General features: G+C 43.1%; 1 protein-coding gene across 2 annotated transcripts in view; it reads left to right on the top strand.

The window, feature by feature from the left end:
* Positions 1-455: 455 nt before the first annotated feature.
* trim9 (tripartite motif containing 9) overlaps positions 456-16,373 on the top strand; it is a 40,619-nt gene continuing 24,701 nt past the window's right edge. Inside the window, exons 1-3 of one of the 2 annotated variants that reach the window (XM_056394018.1) lie at positions 456-1,799; positions 14,608-14,703; positions 15,997-16,119. In XM_056394018.1, the coding sequence (XP_056249993.1) occupies positions 963-1,799; positions 14,608-14,703; positions 15,997-16,119 (1,056 nt within the window). In that variant the 5' untranslated portion in view covers positions 456-962. The remainder of the gene's footprint in view (positions 1,800-14,607; positions 14,704-15,996; positions 16,120-16,373) is intronic. The other variant, XM_056394017.1, reaches the window with a different exon arrangement.

Raw genomic sequence — 16,373 nt, 5'->3', positions numbered from 1 at the left:
TTTTTTTTGACATTTTATAGACAAAACTGTCAATTGATTAATCAATACAGTAAAAATGCTAATAAGAAATGATCATTAGTTGCAGCCCTGTGGTGATACAAGTCACTTTGCCAATAAGGATTTTCCATAAAAAAAATGTGATGATCTTTTAAAATATATTGTATTTCTATAAGTCAAACAACCCAGCAGTATATAAAGCTTTTTAGAAATGATTCAACAGTAACATGTTGCATACACCTAAATGCATCAGTAATAATAGTACAATAATATGATATATATAATAATGTAGCATTCTGAAATCATGAGTAATTTCAATTTTGGTACATTCAATAGTTTCACACTCTTACACTTATACTTGTAACTCAGTATGATTATTTTGGTATAGCTTATTATTCCACCACTACACAAATAGGCTAAAGAGAGCCTCTTCTGAAACAATAGCCTATAATATAAAAGCCTATAATAGCCTTGTCTTCGTATAGAGAAATAATTTGCAGATGATCTATCATGTCTGCAGGATCACATTATATTCATTAGTCTTTCATTGTTTCCTTATAATCCCCTAAACAACCAGGCTGCTTTTACATGTTGAATAATGCTCACAGTCACAAGTGTCTGTTGTTTCAAAGCTCATTAACGGACCCTCTCCGCACTGACGGATGAGTCGTCCAATGGTTGTTTGGAATCCACTGGTTATCCAATGGTAACCGGTCTGAGCTGATGCTGTTTGCTTATTGGTGAGGAGTGTGTCGTATCGGTTAGTCTGCCTCCTCGGTGCTGATGCCTTTCCTCTGGTCAAGGTTGCTCTTGCAGTGATCGCAGTGAGTTGGACGCGACTGGAGCCCCGTTTACGCACAAGCAGAGCAGCAGACTTGATCAGCCGAGGCTCTGCTGCTGTAACTTCTCCTGTTTGTGTTTGCCTTTCAGGCCACAGAGGAATCTCTCCCCTCTCAGCTGCAGCCATGGATGAAATGGAGGAAGAGTTAAAATGCCCTGTTTGCGGCTCTTTTTTCCGGGAGCCCATCATACTGCCGTGCTCCCACAACATTTGCTTGGCTTGTGCTCGGAATATTCTTGTGCAGACCCCCGATGCTGAGTCTCCACAGAGCAGCCGAGCCTCCGGATCCGGCGTCTCAGATTATGATTACCTGGATCTGGATAAAATGAGTCTGTACAGTGAGGCGGACAGTGGATATGGTTCATATGGGGGCTTCGTCAGTGCTCCGACCACCCCTTGCCAAAAGTCACCTAACGGGGTGCGGGTTTTCCCCCCGACTGTCCCCCAGCCTCCTCCGCAACAGCACCTGCTAGCGCAGCCCGGCTCTTTACCCCCGATCCCCCGCAACTCCTGCATCACTTGCCCGCAGTGTCATCGCAGTCTCATCCTGGACGACCGGGGTCTCCGCGGATTCCCCAAGAACCGGGTGCTCGAAGGGGTTGTGGACAGGTACCAGCAGAGCAAAGCGGCCGCTCTCAAGTGCCAGCTCTGCGAGAAGAGTCCGAAAGAGGCCACGGTCATGTGCGAGCAGTGCGACGTCTTCTACTGCGACCCGTGCCGCCTACGGTGCCATCCTCCCCGCGGACCCCTCGCCAAGCATCGCCTGGTGCCTCCGGCGCAGGGGCGGATAAGTCGCCGGGCGAGTCCCCGCAAAATCTCCACTTGCACAGAGCACGAACTGGAGAATCTAAGCATGTACTGTGTACAGTGTAAGATGCCTGTATGTTATCAGTGCTTGGAGGAAGGAAAACACGGCACACACGAAGTCAAAGCTTTGGGCGCAATGTGGAAACTGCACAAGGTACGTGAGTAAATTAAGATGCAAAACCTTTGTTTGTTGTTTACCAGTTGTCGTTTGTTTGTGTGTGTGTGTGTGTGTGTGTGTGTGTGTGTGTGTGTGTGTGTGTGTGTGTGTAGCCTTTGCAGCGACGATGATGATGAATCAGTTCACAGTGATTCATCATCCTCTGAGCTGAGCAACAAGTACGCCTTGAAAATAATGTTCGCTATCTTGTCAGCTCCGCTTAGTATTCAGCAGACACACACAGCGCTGCGGGAGAGTTGATTCCGTCACACTGGATTCAGATTAATGCCTTATAATGCACATTATAGTAACTGGGTGGATTTTCTTCCCTGACACACCTCCAGCTCACATTTCAGTCAGGAGGAGAAATGTGCACGTCTCAAAACTGGGAACTCCGCTGTCTTCAGTGCGCAGTGCTGTGTTTGTAATTCTGTTCACGAGTGGACAACCGGCGGCAGGCCTCTTTTTATCAACAGGAAACCACTTCTGTTACATCTGCTTTTTTCCTTTTAAATGATAAACTGAAGTTGCACAGAGATTCTGGCATGATTTCAGCTCTTGACCATTTGTCTCCTGAGCTTCCAAACAGAGAACTCCTTCCACTCCAAAAATGTTCCACTCCCTTCTGTGCTTTAACAGCTCACAGGTGCTTCACAGATCATTAGACACGCTAATACTGGAGCTATGCTTTAATAAGAACCGGCAGTTGCAGGCCTGTTAGTGTGGACTGAGATGCTATTTTGGAAGGCGAATTGTTGTGGGCAGGGAGGCACGGGCCTCAGCAGGCAGAGCTGAGTTCATATCTCTGCCTCCGCACCAGCAGCCCTCAACCTCCACACTCCAGCTTCCATTGAAGAGGGAGGATGTGGAGCTAATTATAGATGCTCTCCAATACTCACTCACACACCCACACACACCTGGAGTGGGATGTGTAGTGATGATGTCCAAAAAAATGCATTGAGAATTTGTTCACCTGCCTCCCTTCAGGTTTAGATAATCTGGCCTCATCACCAGAGCTGGTCCTATGTGTCTCCAAAACAGCCATTTAACAGACCTCCAGTCCAATCATCTCTCGTAGATGATGGTGTGATAGTGTGTCACCTCAGATGTATGGGGCAATTGTAAAACTGATGGAAAAATCAGAGGGGGGTTTGAGCATTTCACTCACATCAAATTGCCATCACTTGAAAAGTTGCTGACCTTTTCTGCTTCTTCGTTCTTGGATCTGAAATGAAAAAAAGAAAAGAAAAAAAAGCTAGAGGAGTATTTTTAGAAACCAATCAATGGTACCAGGGATATTGGTGCCAACACCCAGCCCGTCGCCCTGTTTTTGGCTTCCATCAGGGCACCTGCTTATTTCTGACCTGTCATCTGAAGCTGTTGCCTACAGAGCTGTGACAGATGGCTCGGAGCTGGCATCTTTTGAGGATGAGTATCTTTTGAAGCTTCAGGGTTTTCCTCATATGGTTCATCAGGGGAAAATGAGACTGTGCTCCATATCCTGCAGATATACTCATAAATCAATTGTAGTCGTGCATAATGAATTTTGTGAAGGAACTCAAGGACCTAGTCAAAGTGGTGGCACTGACTTCCCCTGAAATCTGATTGAATCTGTCACACAACACACACCGCTGTTTTCCTGAACAGCAAATGTTTGCCCAATTTTCTGTCGATTGACTTCTTTTAAGTGGTCAGAAGACGTGCTACGGGTAATACATGCTAATCCTGACATTTTCAAATAAACTTGGGTTTTACGTAATTGAGTCAAAATGAATTATATTGCATATTATTTAGTTCTTTATAGATACATTGTGCATGCAGTGCGTAGCCACACAATGCACACTGTAAAATGTGTGTATTTTTCTTGGCCTGTGCATCTTTAAAGCAGCACGAACTGACTTGTTTTGGCCACTTGGGAGCAGAGCAACAAGATGAAAGCACAATACAGATATATCATCACCTTATTACGATGTTATGACTAACATATTAGCAAACAGTTGCCTCCTTACATATCCAGCAGACATGAAGACAACATTAGCATTCACTTCGGGTTGTGTTTCTGGCCACCAGACAAATGTAAGGCTAATACTCACATTCCTTTTAGTTCTGCTTTGGTTTCCCCCGACTCTTGAGAAAATATATCTGTCTATTTAGCTCCTAAATGTTTCACTGTGTTCACTAGATAGTCGCTACCTTTGTTTGTTGTTTGGTGCTGGGGAGGTGGATTTTTTTTTTTGGCTGAAAACAACAACCTGCCACTGCTGGGTGTTGGGAGGAGTGGGTGTGAATCACAATAGTAAAGTTGTGGGACATAAAACCAAAACGTTGATCTGAAATATGCTAAAACTGTGACGCTGAGCTTAGGGGAACTGCAGATGATAACTCCAGTATAAACTTCATCCAGTATAAATATAATGGATAGTGCTGCTTTAAACACACACACACACTGTATTAATGCTCTCTTACAAATACACATACAACCACAACAAAATGCACAAATGCACATAAACACACACACAAACATCCTGCTTCTCCCTTTATATGCAAACTGATCAAAGCTGTTGGTAGTTTGAGTTTGAGCTTTTGTGACTGGGCTGCTGCATTTTTTAAGCATGGCTGTCTAACGTTGATGCAGGAAGTACTACATTTGAACTCTTTAGTGCTGCACCTTAAACCCACACCTGCATTTACATTTCAGAGCCGAATATTTGGCAGCACGCTCCTCTATGCTTCTATCACTTAATAAGATCTCGACTGTTCTCCATGTGGGATTTTCTCCAAGGCTTTTTAATCTGTAGCATCGTCATCGTCTCGGTACACAGGGACAAACTGTGCTCTCTCTATCTTTGTGCAACATTTCTCTTTTCATGGAGAAAGAGTTGAATCACCTGCCGCCATGGCAACCAAAGCCCTCTTGATGTTGTGCAGAGCAGCAGAGGTCTCTAAGATACTGGACCCCACGAGGAATCCATCCCAGATGCCTTTCAGCCTTCCCCTCCTTCCTCTACAGTACGTGTGTGTCTGAATGCAGCTTCAAATCATTACTCCTGCTATTCATGCTCCTTATCTGCCATTTGCTCACACATCTCCTCCCTTGACTCGTCTGCTGGTCTCAACAGGCAAAGCGCCGTGTTTTATCTCTACCCCCACCTCCCCCATTTTGGATTGCGTGGCTGTGTCTAAACCACGATGGTGATCAATTTCACATCTCCAAAGTCAATTTCAGTTACAAAAGACGAGCAGAAATTTTAAGAGCTACACAGAGCGACTCGTCCGGCTCTCGCCCGACTCTTCAGATTTGTGTCGGAGGGTTTTATGTGTTGACAGGACATCTGCGTTAATCTCAGTAAATCACATTAGAAAGAGTAAAGTGGCGTCGTCAGAGTGTTAAAGCTCTGCACAGCCAGTGGTCCTCAGCTCTTTACGGATGTCACAAGAGGTCGCGCCGGACCCCAAATCCAATCCTGGTCACGCTCTGTCACCTCACTCTGTTTAGTGGCAATTAAAGGTGATTAACCAGATGGAAGCTTAAGTACAAGACGATGTGTGGGTGTGCAGAAAACAAGTCGCAGATTGCAGCAGAAAATTAGTCATTTGCCCTCTTGCCACGCGAGGAGAGATAAATCAGAGGCAGCAGGAGGAGATTTTAACCCAGATGACCCTGAAAGTTTCCATTTGAGCTCCACATGAAAGCAGAAAACAGTTGTAGAAGTGAGTAATTTGAGGAATACACATGTGATTTAAGGGATTTTCCCCACTTCTAGTGTGCACATGTGCTACGCTTTAATGTCGCCATGTGTTTGATCACATGCCTCCTGACATATACAGACGGATCCTCTGGAAGGTTTCATACAAGATGCCCCAAAAACCGAGCTAATGAGGACAGACAGAGCAGATCCTCGGACGAATATTAAAAGACTCGTCTCGGTCTTGAGGCAGATGTTGTCAGCAGCGGCTGATTCACTTTGTGGATGAGCTACCTGCCGTCCTGCCTCAACTCAGTGGGAGCAGAGGAAAAGTCGTGCACTGGCGGCGGGATCCCTGTCATTCTCTCCTGCTTAGTAATGAGACTAACTGTCAGTCTGAATCCATTGTATCCACGGTCGGTCCTGCAGTGTTACTGAACAGCACTCAGGACATCCAGACACAGACCAGCAGGAAACTGTCCCACACAGAGGATATATGAACCTCTTTAGAGAAGAGAAGAAATGCGCCATGCTACTTACTGATGCAAAGCACTGTTATTTATTACACAAAGGTTTCAACCCAAAGGTGTTCAGCATGATAACTGTGTTACCATTGACAACTGCATAACAACAGTGAGCATAATGGCAGTAAAGGTATTGATAATGACATTAGAGATGAAATCAGCGGATCACAGCACATTAAACACGTGAGATTCTCCCAGTTCAACTTTCTAAGCATCTAATTGATATTATATTTATATATAATTAGTTTGTGAAAACTCAGCCAGTTGTTATTTCAGTGTGTCTGAACATTCGATATCGATCAATAATCAACATTTGTGCTGCTCAGATGATTTTCAGTTTGGGGCTGCAGGTTGTTAATACTTATCTCAGTCTCACTTCATTAACATTAATGCTGATTGATTCAGTAGCTGCCACTAAAAACTTCTGGCTTCTTGCCCAACAGCAGCGGATCACAGACTCAAACTGAATCTTTTTTTATAACTTTCGTCGGTTGCAAAGAAAAATCAAAACTAAACTTAATGAGATTCAACAGGTGATTCGAATGGATTCAGATTTGATAATTGGATTTGACACTGGATTTGGATTCAGTTAAATGCTAACGAACCGCAGCCCCACAGACCAATCTAAATCTGATCATGTTGTGGGCACAGTAGTTATTCAAGTTGAGTTTGCTGCCCCTGGTGGTCGATCCAATTCCTGACATTTCCAAATAAATGTCAATTTTAAGGATTATACCTTTAAAACATGATGTAGTATGTAGAGTTTGAGTAGTTTAACATCATTTATCAAGGTAACTATGTAAAAAAGTCAACATCACAATTAATTTTCACATTTATTTATTTGTTTGATAAAGATAAATCAGGGGTGTTGCCATATCAACCAGGACTGAAATCTTAAGGCTCTCTATTGACATACAGGATATTGTGTTATACATCAGAGCATGATATTTACTTTGATGACCCAGTTCACCTTTGATATGGGACCAGTTTAGGATTCTGGTCTTCTGGACTAGACTGTGGACTCACTCGTTCATCGATTGCTGTAACTATTTTCAGTTTAACTAATGGATTCATACAGTCAATACATTGAAAAATGTGCAACTGTGTTATGACTACACTTGGTTGGTAATTTGAAAGATTGTAGTTATTCTGAAATGATCGTAATACGGTATCGTCCAGCTGTGGTCCAAAACATAGGCATGAATGTTGTGTCCACTGTCTTTTTTCCTGTGAGAGGAAACATTCCTCGATGTCCTCCTTTGCTCTCTCCTGAATCCTACATTGTTAATGACAAATCAATAAAGGCCCAGCAACCTGTGGTGACACCGTGGACTAAATCTTTAAGTATGGCATCTTCCCTATAAGTGATTCTGTGCGGATAATAGACACGGTTGTTGGACTGTTCATGAGAGCAGACTGTAATTCACTGATAAGGGGATGAGAGGGAGGACAAAGGCGGGACTGAGGTCTATAGAGACTTAAATTTCACAGTGGGGGGGGCTTGGATGTCTCAAAGCCGTTCAGGTTGATGCGGCTCCATTACAGGTGACGATATTTACCCCTCGAGCTGCCATGTAAAGAGATTACTTGTGTAAATGTTAATGAAAGAAGGAGATAAAGAACAGGAAAATGAGAGCGACAGAATGACCCAGAATGCCCAGAGAGAGGAAGTGAGGCAAAGACTGAGCGGGAAAGGGAGGCAGAGCGATGCTGAATGTGTCATCGCCGGGTAAGTTTGATATACTTATATACTTAACAGAATACCTCAGGTCCAGTCTGGATCTTGTGTCCGCACAGAAAACAATGGCTGATGCACTGAAGGTATTTTTGATTTGACACATTTTTATGGAACTTCTCTGGGGGAACTCAAACTGCCTGAATATTTCAACTGGCTCCAGGTGTGGAACCAGAGAGCGATAAATCCCCCCAAAACTGTAGCCTGCCAATTTTCTTTTGTGGTCTGACTGGGAAAGGGAAAAAAAGAAAGATCTTTTCTTTTCTGTACATAAATGAGTCCCACCCAAAACAAGTTGTCAGACTTTCAGGAGCTTTGCTACATTTTAAAACTGAATATTTCATCACGCTCGGTTACATGTCGCTGCTCTAACACAGTCAGCCCACATTAAATGAGGACACCAGTTGCATAAGAAAGTGGGCTCAACCTGAAATCAGACGCTCATGCAGGTTAACTCCTGCAGTGACCCTGTTTTTATCAACCTCATTGCAGTAATTATCATCAGAGTAATCATCATCAACATTGTTTTTTTTTTTTTAACCTTTAAAGAAGCACTGACGCTATTATCCTCAGTTTGTCTCTGTCTTACAGCGAGACCTTACGGAGCAAAAGTCAAGCAAATTGGAGTTAATACAAACAGTGTTTCCAGAAGAAGAAACAAGTCGGAAATCACTAAATGGATCCAGAAATCCAGGGTTACAGGGACAAACTCAACAAGCTTGAAAAGGGGGAAAAACAAGAAAAGACAGAAGGCAGATCAACCATTTCAACAGAGAACCCTTGTTTCTGATTGGCTAACAGGAACCCATAAATAGTGTTTGGCGGAACAGTTCAAATAAACTAGTTCCTGTCTGCAGTCAATCACAACTTTAACAACAAGTAACCATAGCAACATTACTGATGCTGACCCTAAATACTCACCATCTTGGCTCAAAGTAAATGAAGCAGTTGTTTTGTATTGGTCTTGATCAACTTACTGTATTGTCATTATGATTCTGTGCTGTGAAATGTTTAAGGAATTGTCCATTAATTCCTAATGTTCAGACACCTTGCTGACATAGTTCCTGGCTAAATTCATAGGCTCTGTCCACTTGGTCCCAGCTGGGATCTCTCCCTGTTACATTTGATGATGATGATGATGATGATGATGATGATGATGATGATTGTGTGTCCAGCCTGTTCCCAGGTGCTCCACAGGGCCGGTCCATGCCTGTGGCCATGACAGTACCAGCTATAATACCAAGCCCTGTGAGCACAAGGCAAGTGGCTTCGTCTGAGCTCAAGAACACCTGCTGGCAGCTGACTGCTCACTAATATCTGTCAAATTCCTGTGCATGTTCACAAGGATGCCTTTAACATAGGCTACATGGCAAAAAGTACCAGCTGTTTTTTTTTTCCCCCCTGCTATTATTAATATGCATCTTAATTTCCTCCGGGACTGCTTGTAGTTTCCTTATTTTGGAATCAGGCCATCTGTGGAGGACAAACATCCTTATCTCAACAGTTTTGAAACCTTCAGCTATTCCACCCTAAATGCATTTACAACACTGGAAATGATTGAAAAACACCAGTCCAGAGTGCGTTGTTCTTAGCTATCATTGTAAGAGAGGATTTTACATCGTTTTGATGTGGAAAATTGACAGATTGACTTATATCCCCTCGTCACTGCGAGACATAAAAAGAAAACAGAATTTCTGCAAGACGTGTCTGTGAAAAGGTTCAGAAGAGGAGATGAAGAAAGTGAAAGAAGAAAGTATCAAAGACTGACCTGATTTGGCCTCAGATGTGTCAAGGCCCTTTAAGAAACCACTGCTCCCTCTTAGCAGTAACAACACTCTTCGTTTAACTATTCCTCTGTTCTTGAGAGGTTTTTCCTGACCAGGTATCATCTCTTTGACACAGTCAAACTTGACCGGCAGGTAGGCAACTTGATTATCTGCAGCAGACGACGCCCTCGCCAGATAAATCCGGCGCTGACAAGAATAGATCACTTCGGCCCCATTTCCTGCCGTGCTGTCCCAGGTGTCCGTCAAATAAGGACTCTGTTTCTCACATGAAGAAACTGTGGCAACTTTCAAAAGCCCTCATTGTTATTATCGGGGTTTCTTCACTTTTTTTTTATTGTGTGTGGATAGTTAATGACTTCCTCTGCATTATTGATGACGGCAGATATAAGCAATGAATAATGCACCAGGCACTTAAGTTCTGCTTGTGGAAGATGGTTTCATATGGGATCTTGTTAAGCACAGAGTAGAATCACAGTCTGACCAAGTTTTAACTCCTCCAGCGTGTTGGAAGAGTTAAAAGATGTAAGAGCTCAATTTTTAACAACAGGAAGGTTTCCCAAGGCAGTAAATATCAAGTCGCCTGCTTAATATTTCAGACTGAATTCTCAGAGGGCTGCAACAGTTCATGTAAACAACCGCAACCTTTCATGTTAGAGTCTCTGGTTACTGATACTGTAGGGAGAAACACAATCAGTAATCAGTCTGTGCAAATTACATTCAATTTGAGTTTCTTTCATCGTAGGGATTTGGTGGAAGTGTGTTTCTCTGTTTATTTGGTGTTTTCTTTCACCAGAAGTTGACCTTACCCTCATCTTACGTCTGTTTACAGTGTGTAACCAAACGACTGTGTATTACACACAGGATTAAGTGAGCCTAAAGAGACTGTTTAAAGAACAGCAGAGAAAGTACTTAGCCCCGGAGCTCTGAGGAAGAGCAGGGCACTTAAAAGATTTCTCTGAGAGGTAACACAGCTTTTTAAAATTAGGTTATGGGAACTCAAAAGCTATCTTTGCGCTGGAAGTGATGGAACATTTTGTGGGTATATATGTGTGTGTGTTATAATTAGCTTGAAGAGGAGTGCTTTTACTTTGCTGCGGCTTTAAGAGCTTAGCAGTGACATTACACCTACCTCCTCCTGTCCTTGCACTTCCCACTTCCTGGTGGGGGCTTTAATCCAAATTGGCTGTGACGCCTCTCTGACATCGGCGTTTTCCTTTGACAGATTGGCTAGTTCACTCGCGAAGAGGAACGAAACACGCAGCATGGCCCCGGAGCTGCTGGTGAATTATTCATTTCATGCACGTGTTTCCACTCGGCTTAATTACTGAGATGATTAGTGCTTCCAAATAGCAGGGACACCCTAAGCTCACCATCTCAGCAAACCCTCTGAAGCTCAAACATTCCTGCATCTTCTTCTCCACCCTAATGTTGCATGATGCTTTTATGCCGACTATCCCTGAACAAGATGTATTTTATGTCCCTGGGGCAAGCTTGAAGTCGTGTTGCATTAATGCAAGTGGAGAATTGTTGAGGAAGAGAGAAAAAAACCCTAATTTCTCTGAGGAAACCGTATGTGTATCAGCCAGACCTAAAAGTACAAGAGCATGAATCATGCCATGACAGTGAAATCTATTCCCATGGCAAGAAATGAAAATGCAAATCCAAGTATGATGAGATGTAAATATCATGCATGATAAGTTATCGCTAATAGTTCTCATCAATCATCCTGGAAATGATGGAAATCTCGTTGGAGGGTTGTGTCTTTATTTTTTTTTTAGCCTTTCCAAAACCAAGAACACACAAGCAAAAATGTAAGGAATTAATAAAAAGTATGTTTATCTGCTCCAATGTGAGGTGCAGTCATTAGCATGCCTGGCTAATTAGCTTACTAACTTCATTAGCAACCAGGCGCATTTCCACTGAGCACATCATTAGCTAACACAATTATTTGTGGGGTTACAAGTTACCTTAGAAAAAAAGCCGTGGGCCGTAGTAATAAGGAATGGATTAAACAGTGTGTTTGTCTGCTATATTATAATTGTTAGCACGTCAAAGTGACCTTCTTACTACTAATTAGCAAAATTTTAGGACAGGAACGTCCGCTGTGTGGGAGACAAAATGCTGCTCTAGATAGTAATATTATGTTTGCCAAACACCTGTAATACTGTGCTTTTAATACGACAAGTTAACCAGCTGTAATCAGCAAGAAAAGAACAAAGGTAATCCTTATGTCTGAGTCTTCTGCAGGAATCATGATGCGAGGATGCTAACGTTTTGCCTGGGAATGCTTTAACCTCAATTTTTTGGCGTGATATCTTTGTAGCCATTATGTTTATATTTTACAGGGTTCATATTAAACTGAATTACCTGGAAAAAGCTAAAAATGAAAAAGTCTTCCATAGACTGAGGTTTCAATCAACCTACAGCAACTGTTGCTAACTTAGCTAACACTTGCTAAGAAGATAATCGATAGTCATTGGCTAGAAATGAGAAGCCTACTCTGAAATCGAACGTTCGTTGTTTCAAATATTACTAAGGATCACGAGTGTTGTCTGTTATCTAAACTGCATACGTGCTGACAGGCCTAGCAACAGAAGCTAATTAATAAAACAGTCAAATGTAGCCCCTCCATTAGATCTCAAACTGTAAAGCTCTGGTTTCAGTCCCATCACGCTCCTCAACCCATCTGTTGCTAAAGTCTGTGTTTCCATGTGTCGACCCGCCGGCCATGGCTCTGTGGTCTTTGCTGAGCAGGAAGTAGCCGTGAGCTGTGTAGAAATACAACAGCCTTTACTTTCATGGCACGTTTTGACCTGGTTCTGAGGACTGAGCTCTGCAGGCTCTCGAGCAGACACTGTGGAAAAACGCCTCCAGACAATCAAGTGCTTTTCATTTTATCTGCTCTGTCGCTGAACGCATGCCGACTGTTAACCGGCTGAGGAGAAGCAGCAGCTCCCTCAACGTCCATTACTGTATCAGAGAGGAGAAGAACGTAATTAACTTCCATGCTTGAATTTTGATAATTTAGCAAGCTAAATTGCCAAACATTGGCTAGTTCATGCCTCTTAAATATCACAATTTGCTCCATATCTCTGTTTCACATTGTTATAAGTTGAATATCTTTTGGTTTTGGACTGTTGGCTGGACAATACAAGCAATTCAGGGATGTTACTTTGGGCTCTGGGGACTAGATTTATAGTATTTATATACCAAATTATCAGTCAATAATTAAAACATTATTAGTGGCAGTGATAGATTCTATATCTTCAAAGGCCTACCTCAGGGCTTCATGGAAATCTATAAGATTGTTGAGATATCCTGTGGTGACGGACCTGGGAGACGTGGGAAAGGACATACACACGTCTCAGATCTCTTGAGACGTTACAATATGATTCCCAAGTTAACAAAGAGGAAGTTCCTTGACGTCCTACACGATCCTGGAAAAGTTTACATTTCAGTCTTTGCTCAGCTGTTACCAGCTCAGACTGTCCCTCGGTGCTGTAGACTCATGTTAGCGGCAGCTGTCACGGTTTCCCAAACGCCGAGGTCAAAGGTCAGCTATCGGAGCCCCCGCAGACGGATTCCCATTTGACCAAGCAACGTCAGATACCGAGAGCCGGGTTGACACAGGAGGAGCGGACTGCGTATGCCGGGTTGTTTTCACAGCGTTTTCCACTGTATCAGCTCGTTGCTGGTTTTATTACTGTCTTCCGGAGTTGAAGTGATTTTTCTTTTTTTCCCTTTTTGCCAGCTAACGCCCAGTACCCTCTTTTCCTCCCAGAAGACAATACACTCCCTAAGTTAACGGTTGTCTGGTTCACTCAACCGGGCAAGGTTCCCACAGGGTCAGGCCGTGTCCTCTCGCTCCGTCACCTCCTTGTTCACACAGCCTCGCTTTCACATACATGAACACTGCGTCTGTTTTCCCCTCTATCCAAACAGAGGCATTCGTGTGTCATCGCACACATCCAAAGCAATGGCATTTCCCGTCGGCCCAGTTGCTGTAATCCAATAAGAAAACCATGCAACAGTCGAGTGCTGTATTGTACATAAATCATCTTAGTTTTAGCTGGAAATGTCAGTTTGTGTGTGAGAATAAGGCTGACAGTGGATTTTGTCTCAGGGGTGAAAACTTTGACACTTCAAAATGTCAGCTTCTCAGCAGCTATAAGGCAGCTTTGTTTTCAGATTGACTACCATGCACTTTTGACTTCGCCCAAAACTTCAAAATGGGCGAAGTTAGAGTCGAAAGATTTTCCACAGGGGTAACAGCTAAAGTATACAGTGAATATGTCGGAGACGATCATGTCACGTCATCAAGAAACGATGGGGAATCTGCATCAAAAATAACTCTGCTGCTTTGAGTCTCTTGCTGGGCTGCCTGCATGTGTCTTTCCTGTCGATGTTAAAGGTCCAACAAAATCAGTTTCTTTGGTTTGATGTGTTACAGCATGACACAGGATGTTGGGATTTAACATTGAGAGGGACTTGTTATAGATATGGATTTCTTAGCAACAGATAACAGGCTAGTAAACTTTGATATCCCAAAGTTTACTAGTCTCTTATTTTTCATTTCATGTGACCTTTAATGAACTTTTGTACTGCAGCAAAATGACATGAGAAGAAATGAGGGGCTGAAAGGTTCCTGGACATCGTAACCCCCAAACAATAGAGACACCACTTTAAAAGCATAAATATCAACACTTGTTTGGCTTTTACTCCAACTCCAAGAGGAAAAAAAATATGTTAATCATGATGTATTGAATGGAGAGTTGTAGGGTCTAACAACATCACTACAATGGGCATTTGTTGATTGATGTTTTGAGTGTGGTGCTTAACATTGGCTTTATTGTTGAGTGTAGCATTGTGGCCAGTTTGCAGCTGCCCAAAACTTTGGAGATGAGTCCGTCACTTGATTGAATCTAATTATTTTTGGTTCAGGTGATTCAGCACTTATGGATACGTAATGAAGCAGAGTGTTTTGAGTTACTGTTATTTGAAAATGTAAGTAGAAACTCATATAACTGCAGTGCTGCTGCTGTATCTCTGACACCCTCTCTGTGCTCTCTGCAGGGTCAGCTGTCCCAGGCTCTCAACGGCCTGTCAGACCGAGCCACTGAGGCCAAGGAGTTCCTGGTCCAGCTGAGAAACATGGTGCAGCACATCCAGGTAGTCCACCTCACACACACGCACACACACACACACACACACATGCACATACTCACAGACATACAGAAAACCGTTGTTTTACCAGACAGCAACCAACCATGAACGGCATAAAATTGAATCCCAGTAATACCCCACTGATATGTGTTGGCATTTTGTTACCGAACTCTCATCCCCCTTCTGTGATCCCAGACTGTCCACCACAGCACATCACAGCAGTAGCTGTCGGAGACAAAATGGCTTATCGTATTATTTCAAGTGTCGCTGTTAACATTTTATAATCCCTGGCTGAGGCTGTGTTCATTGTCCAGCTACAGCGCTGTGTATTTATTCCAAAACAAACCTCATTTACAGAAAAACTCAAAGTTGATCTGTTTTGTTCAATTTTTCACTTTTCCCTCTAATTTCGGTTAAAACCCTCTCCGTTAATTGAATTCAGTGATTTTTAAAACATCGAATATTAAGATTTTTTCATGTGCAACATATTCAACTCTAAAGTGATGCCTTTGATTTCATATGTGGATGGTGCATTAGTCACAGACTGTCACGATGTATAAAAGACTGGAATCAATAAAGGCAGTTACATTCAATAAAACCGATGCATTGCCATAGTAACAGGAGACCATTTTTCTGCTGCAAGTTCCGGTCTTTGGAAATGTTTTGCTGTGTGTGTGTGCGATGGAGGATATTGATTTGAGTGGAAATGTCCCTCCATTCACAATGTATCACATGTGAGGAGACAAAGCCACGGTCAGCTTAAGAGACTGATTAGAGGAGGGGGGTGGGATTAAATGCCCTCATCGATTATCGTCACACAGTGGGATGACGCTCGAGGAGGTCCCTGAGACACGGGGGGAGGGGGGTGAAGAGGGAGGAAAGGGAGGAGGAGGGAGAGGCGTGGGAGTTTCGGATGTGTGAAAACGAATAGCACTCTGTGTAATTGTACCTACATTAATCAGTCATCCCATTCGGCTGATGTTTCATGATGATTTTACCCACCCACCTCGTCTGATGGATGATGCAGCTGGAGGAGACGTGTGAGTTTAGATGAATTTTAAAGGAAAACTCTCAGCAAACGACCCGTCCCTCAATTAACTCAGTTTCTCACGTATAAATCATAAAATCTTTATATATTTCAGGGGTAATTCTGCTATTGAAGTGCCCGTACAATTCTACATGACTCATTACATCTCCTCTTTTTCGGTTTTGCACATGGAAAGTATTTAGCTGTTTTTTTGCTTTACTCTCTGCTGTCTTCGAGACGTTTTCCAGCCCCTGTGTGCGTTTGTTCTGCAGGAGAACGGGGTGGAGTTCGAGGCGTGTTTGGTGGCTCAGTGCGACGCCCTCATCGACGCCCTGAACCGACGTAAGGCCCAGCTGCTGGCTCGAGTAAACAAAGAGCACGAACACAAGCTGAAGGTGAGTGAGCGTGACGAGATCTGTCCTGGGACCACTTACGCCCTCTCTCTGGATATCCAGCTGACAGGTGTCAAAACTCTCCCTAGCGGCGTATTTATTCATGAGTTGCAGCATACGGTTGGAAAATCAAACCAAGAAGGCAAAGACTTAGTATAATTTTAGCTTTTGGCACGGAGAGCTTGCTGTTTGGGGGCAGAATGCACAAGATTAGAGGTTTTAAAACAGTCCTGTAGGCAACTGTGTAAGACAATGAT

Source organism: Seriola aureovittata, chromosome 13 (assembly GCF_021018895.1).
Source record: "Seriola aureovittata isolate HTS-2021-v1 ecotype China chromosome 13, ASM2101889v1, whole genome shotgun sequence".
NCBI lineage: Eukaryota > Metazoa > Chordata > Actinopteri > Carangiformes > Carangidae > Seriola > Seriola aureovittata.
The sequence above is the reverse complement of the archived record's forward strand: the minus strand, read 5'-3'. Positions and strand labels throughout refer to the sequence as shown.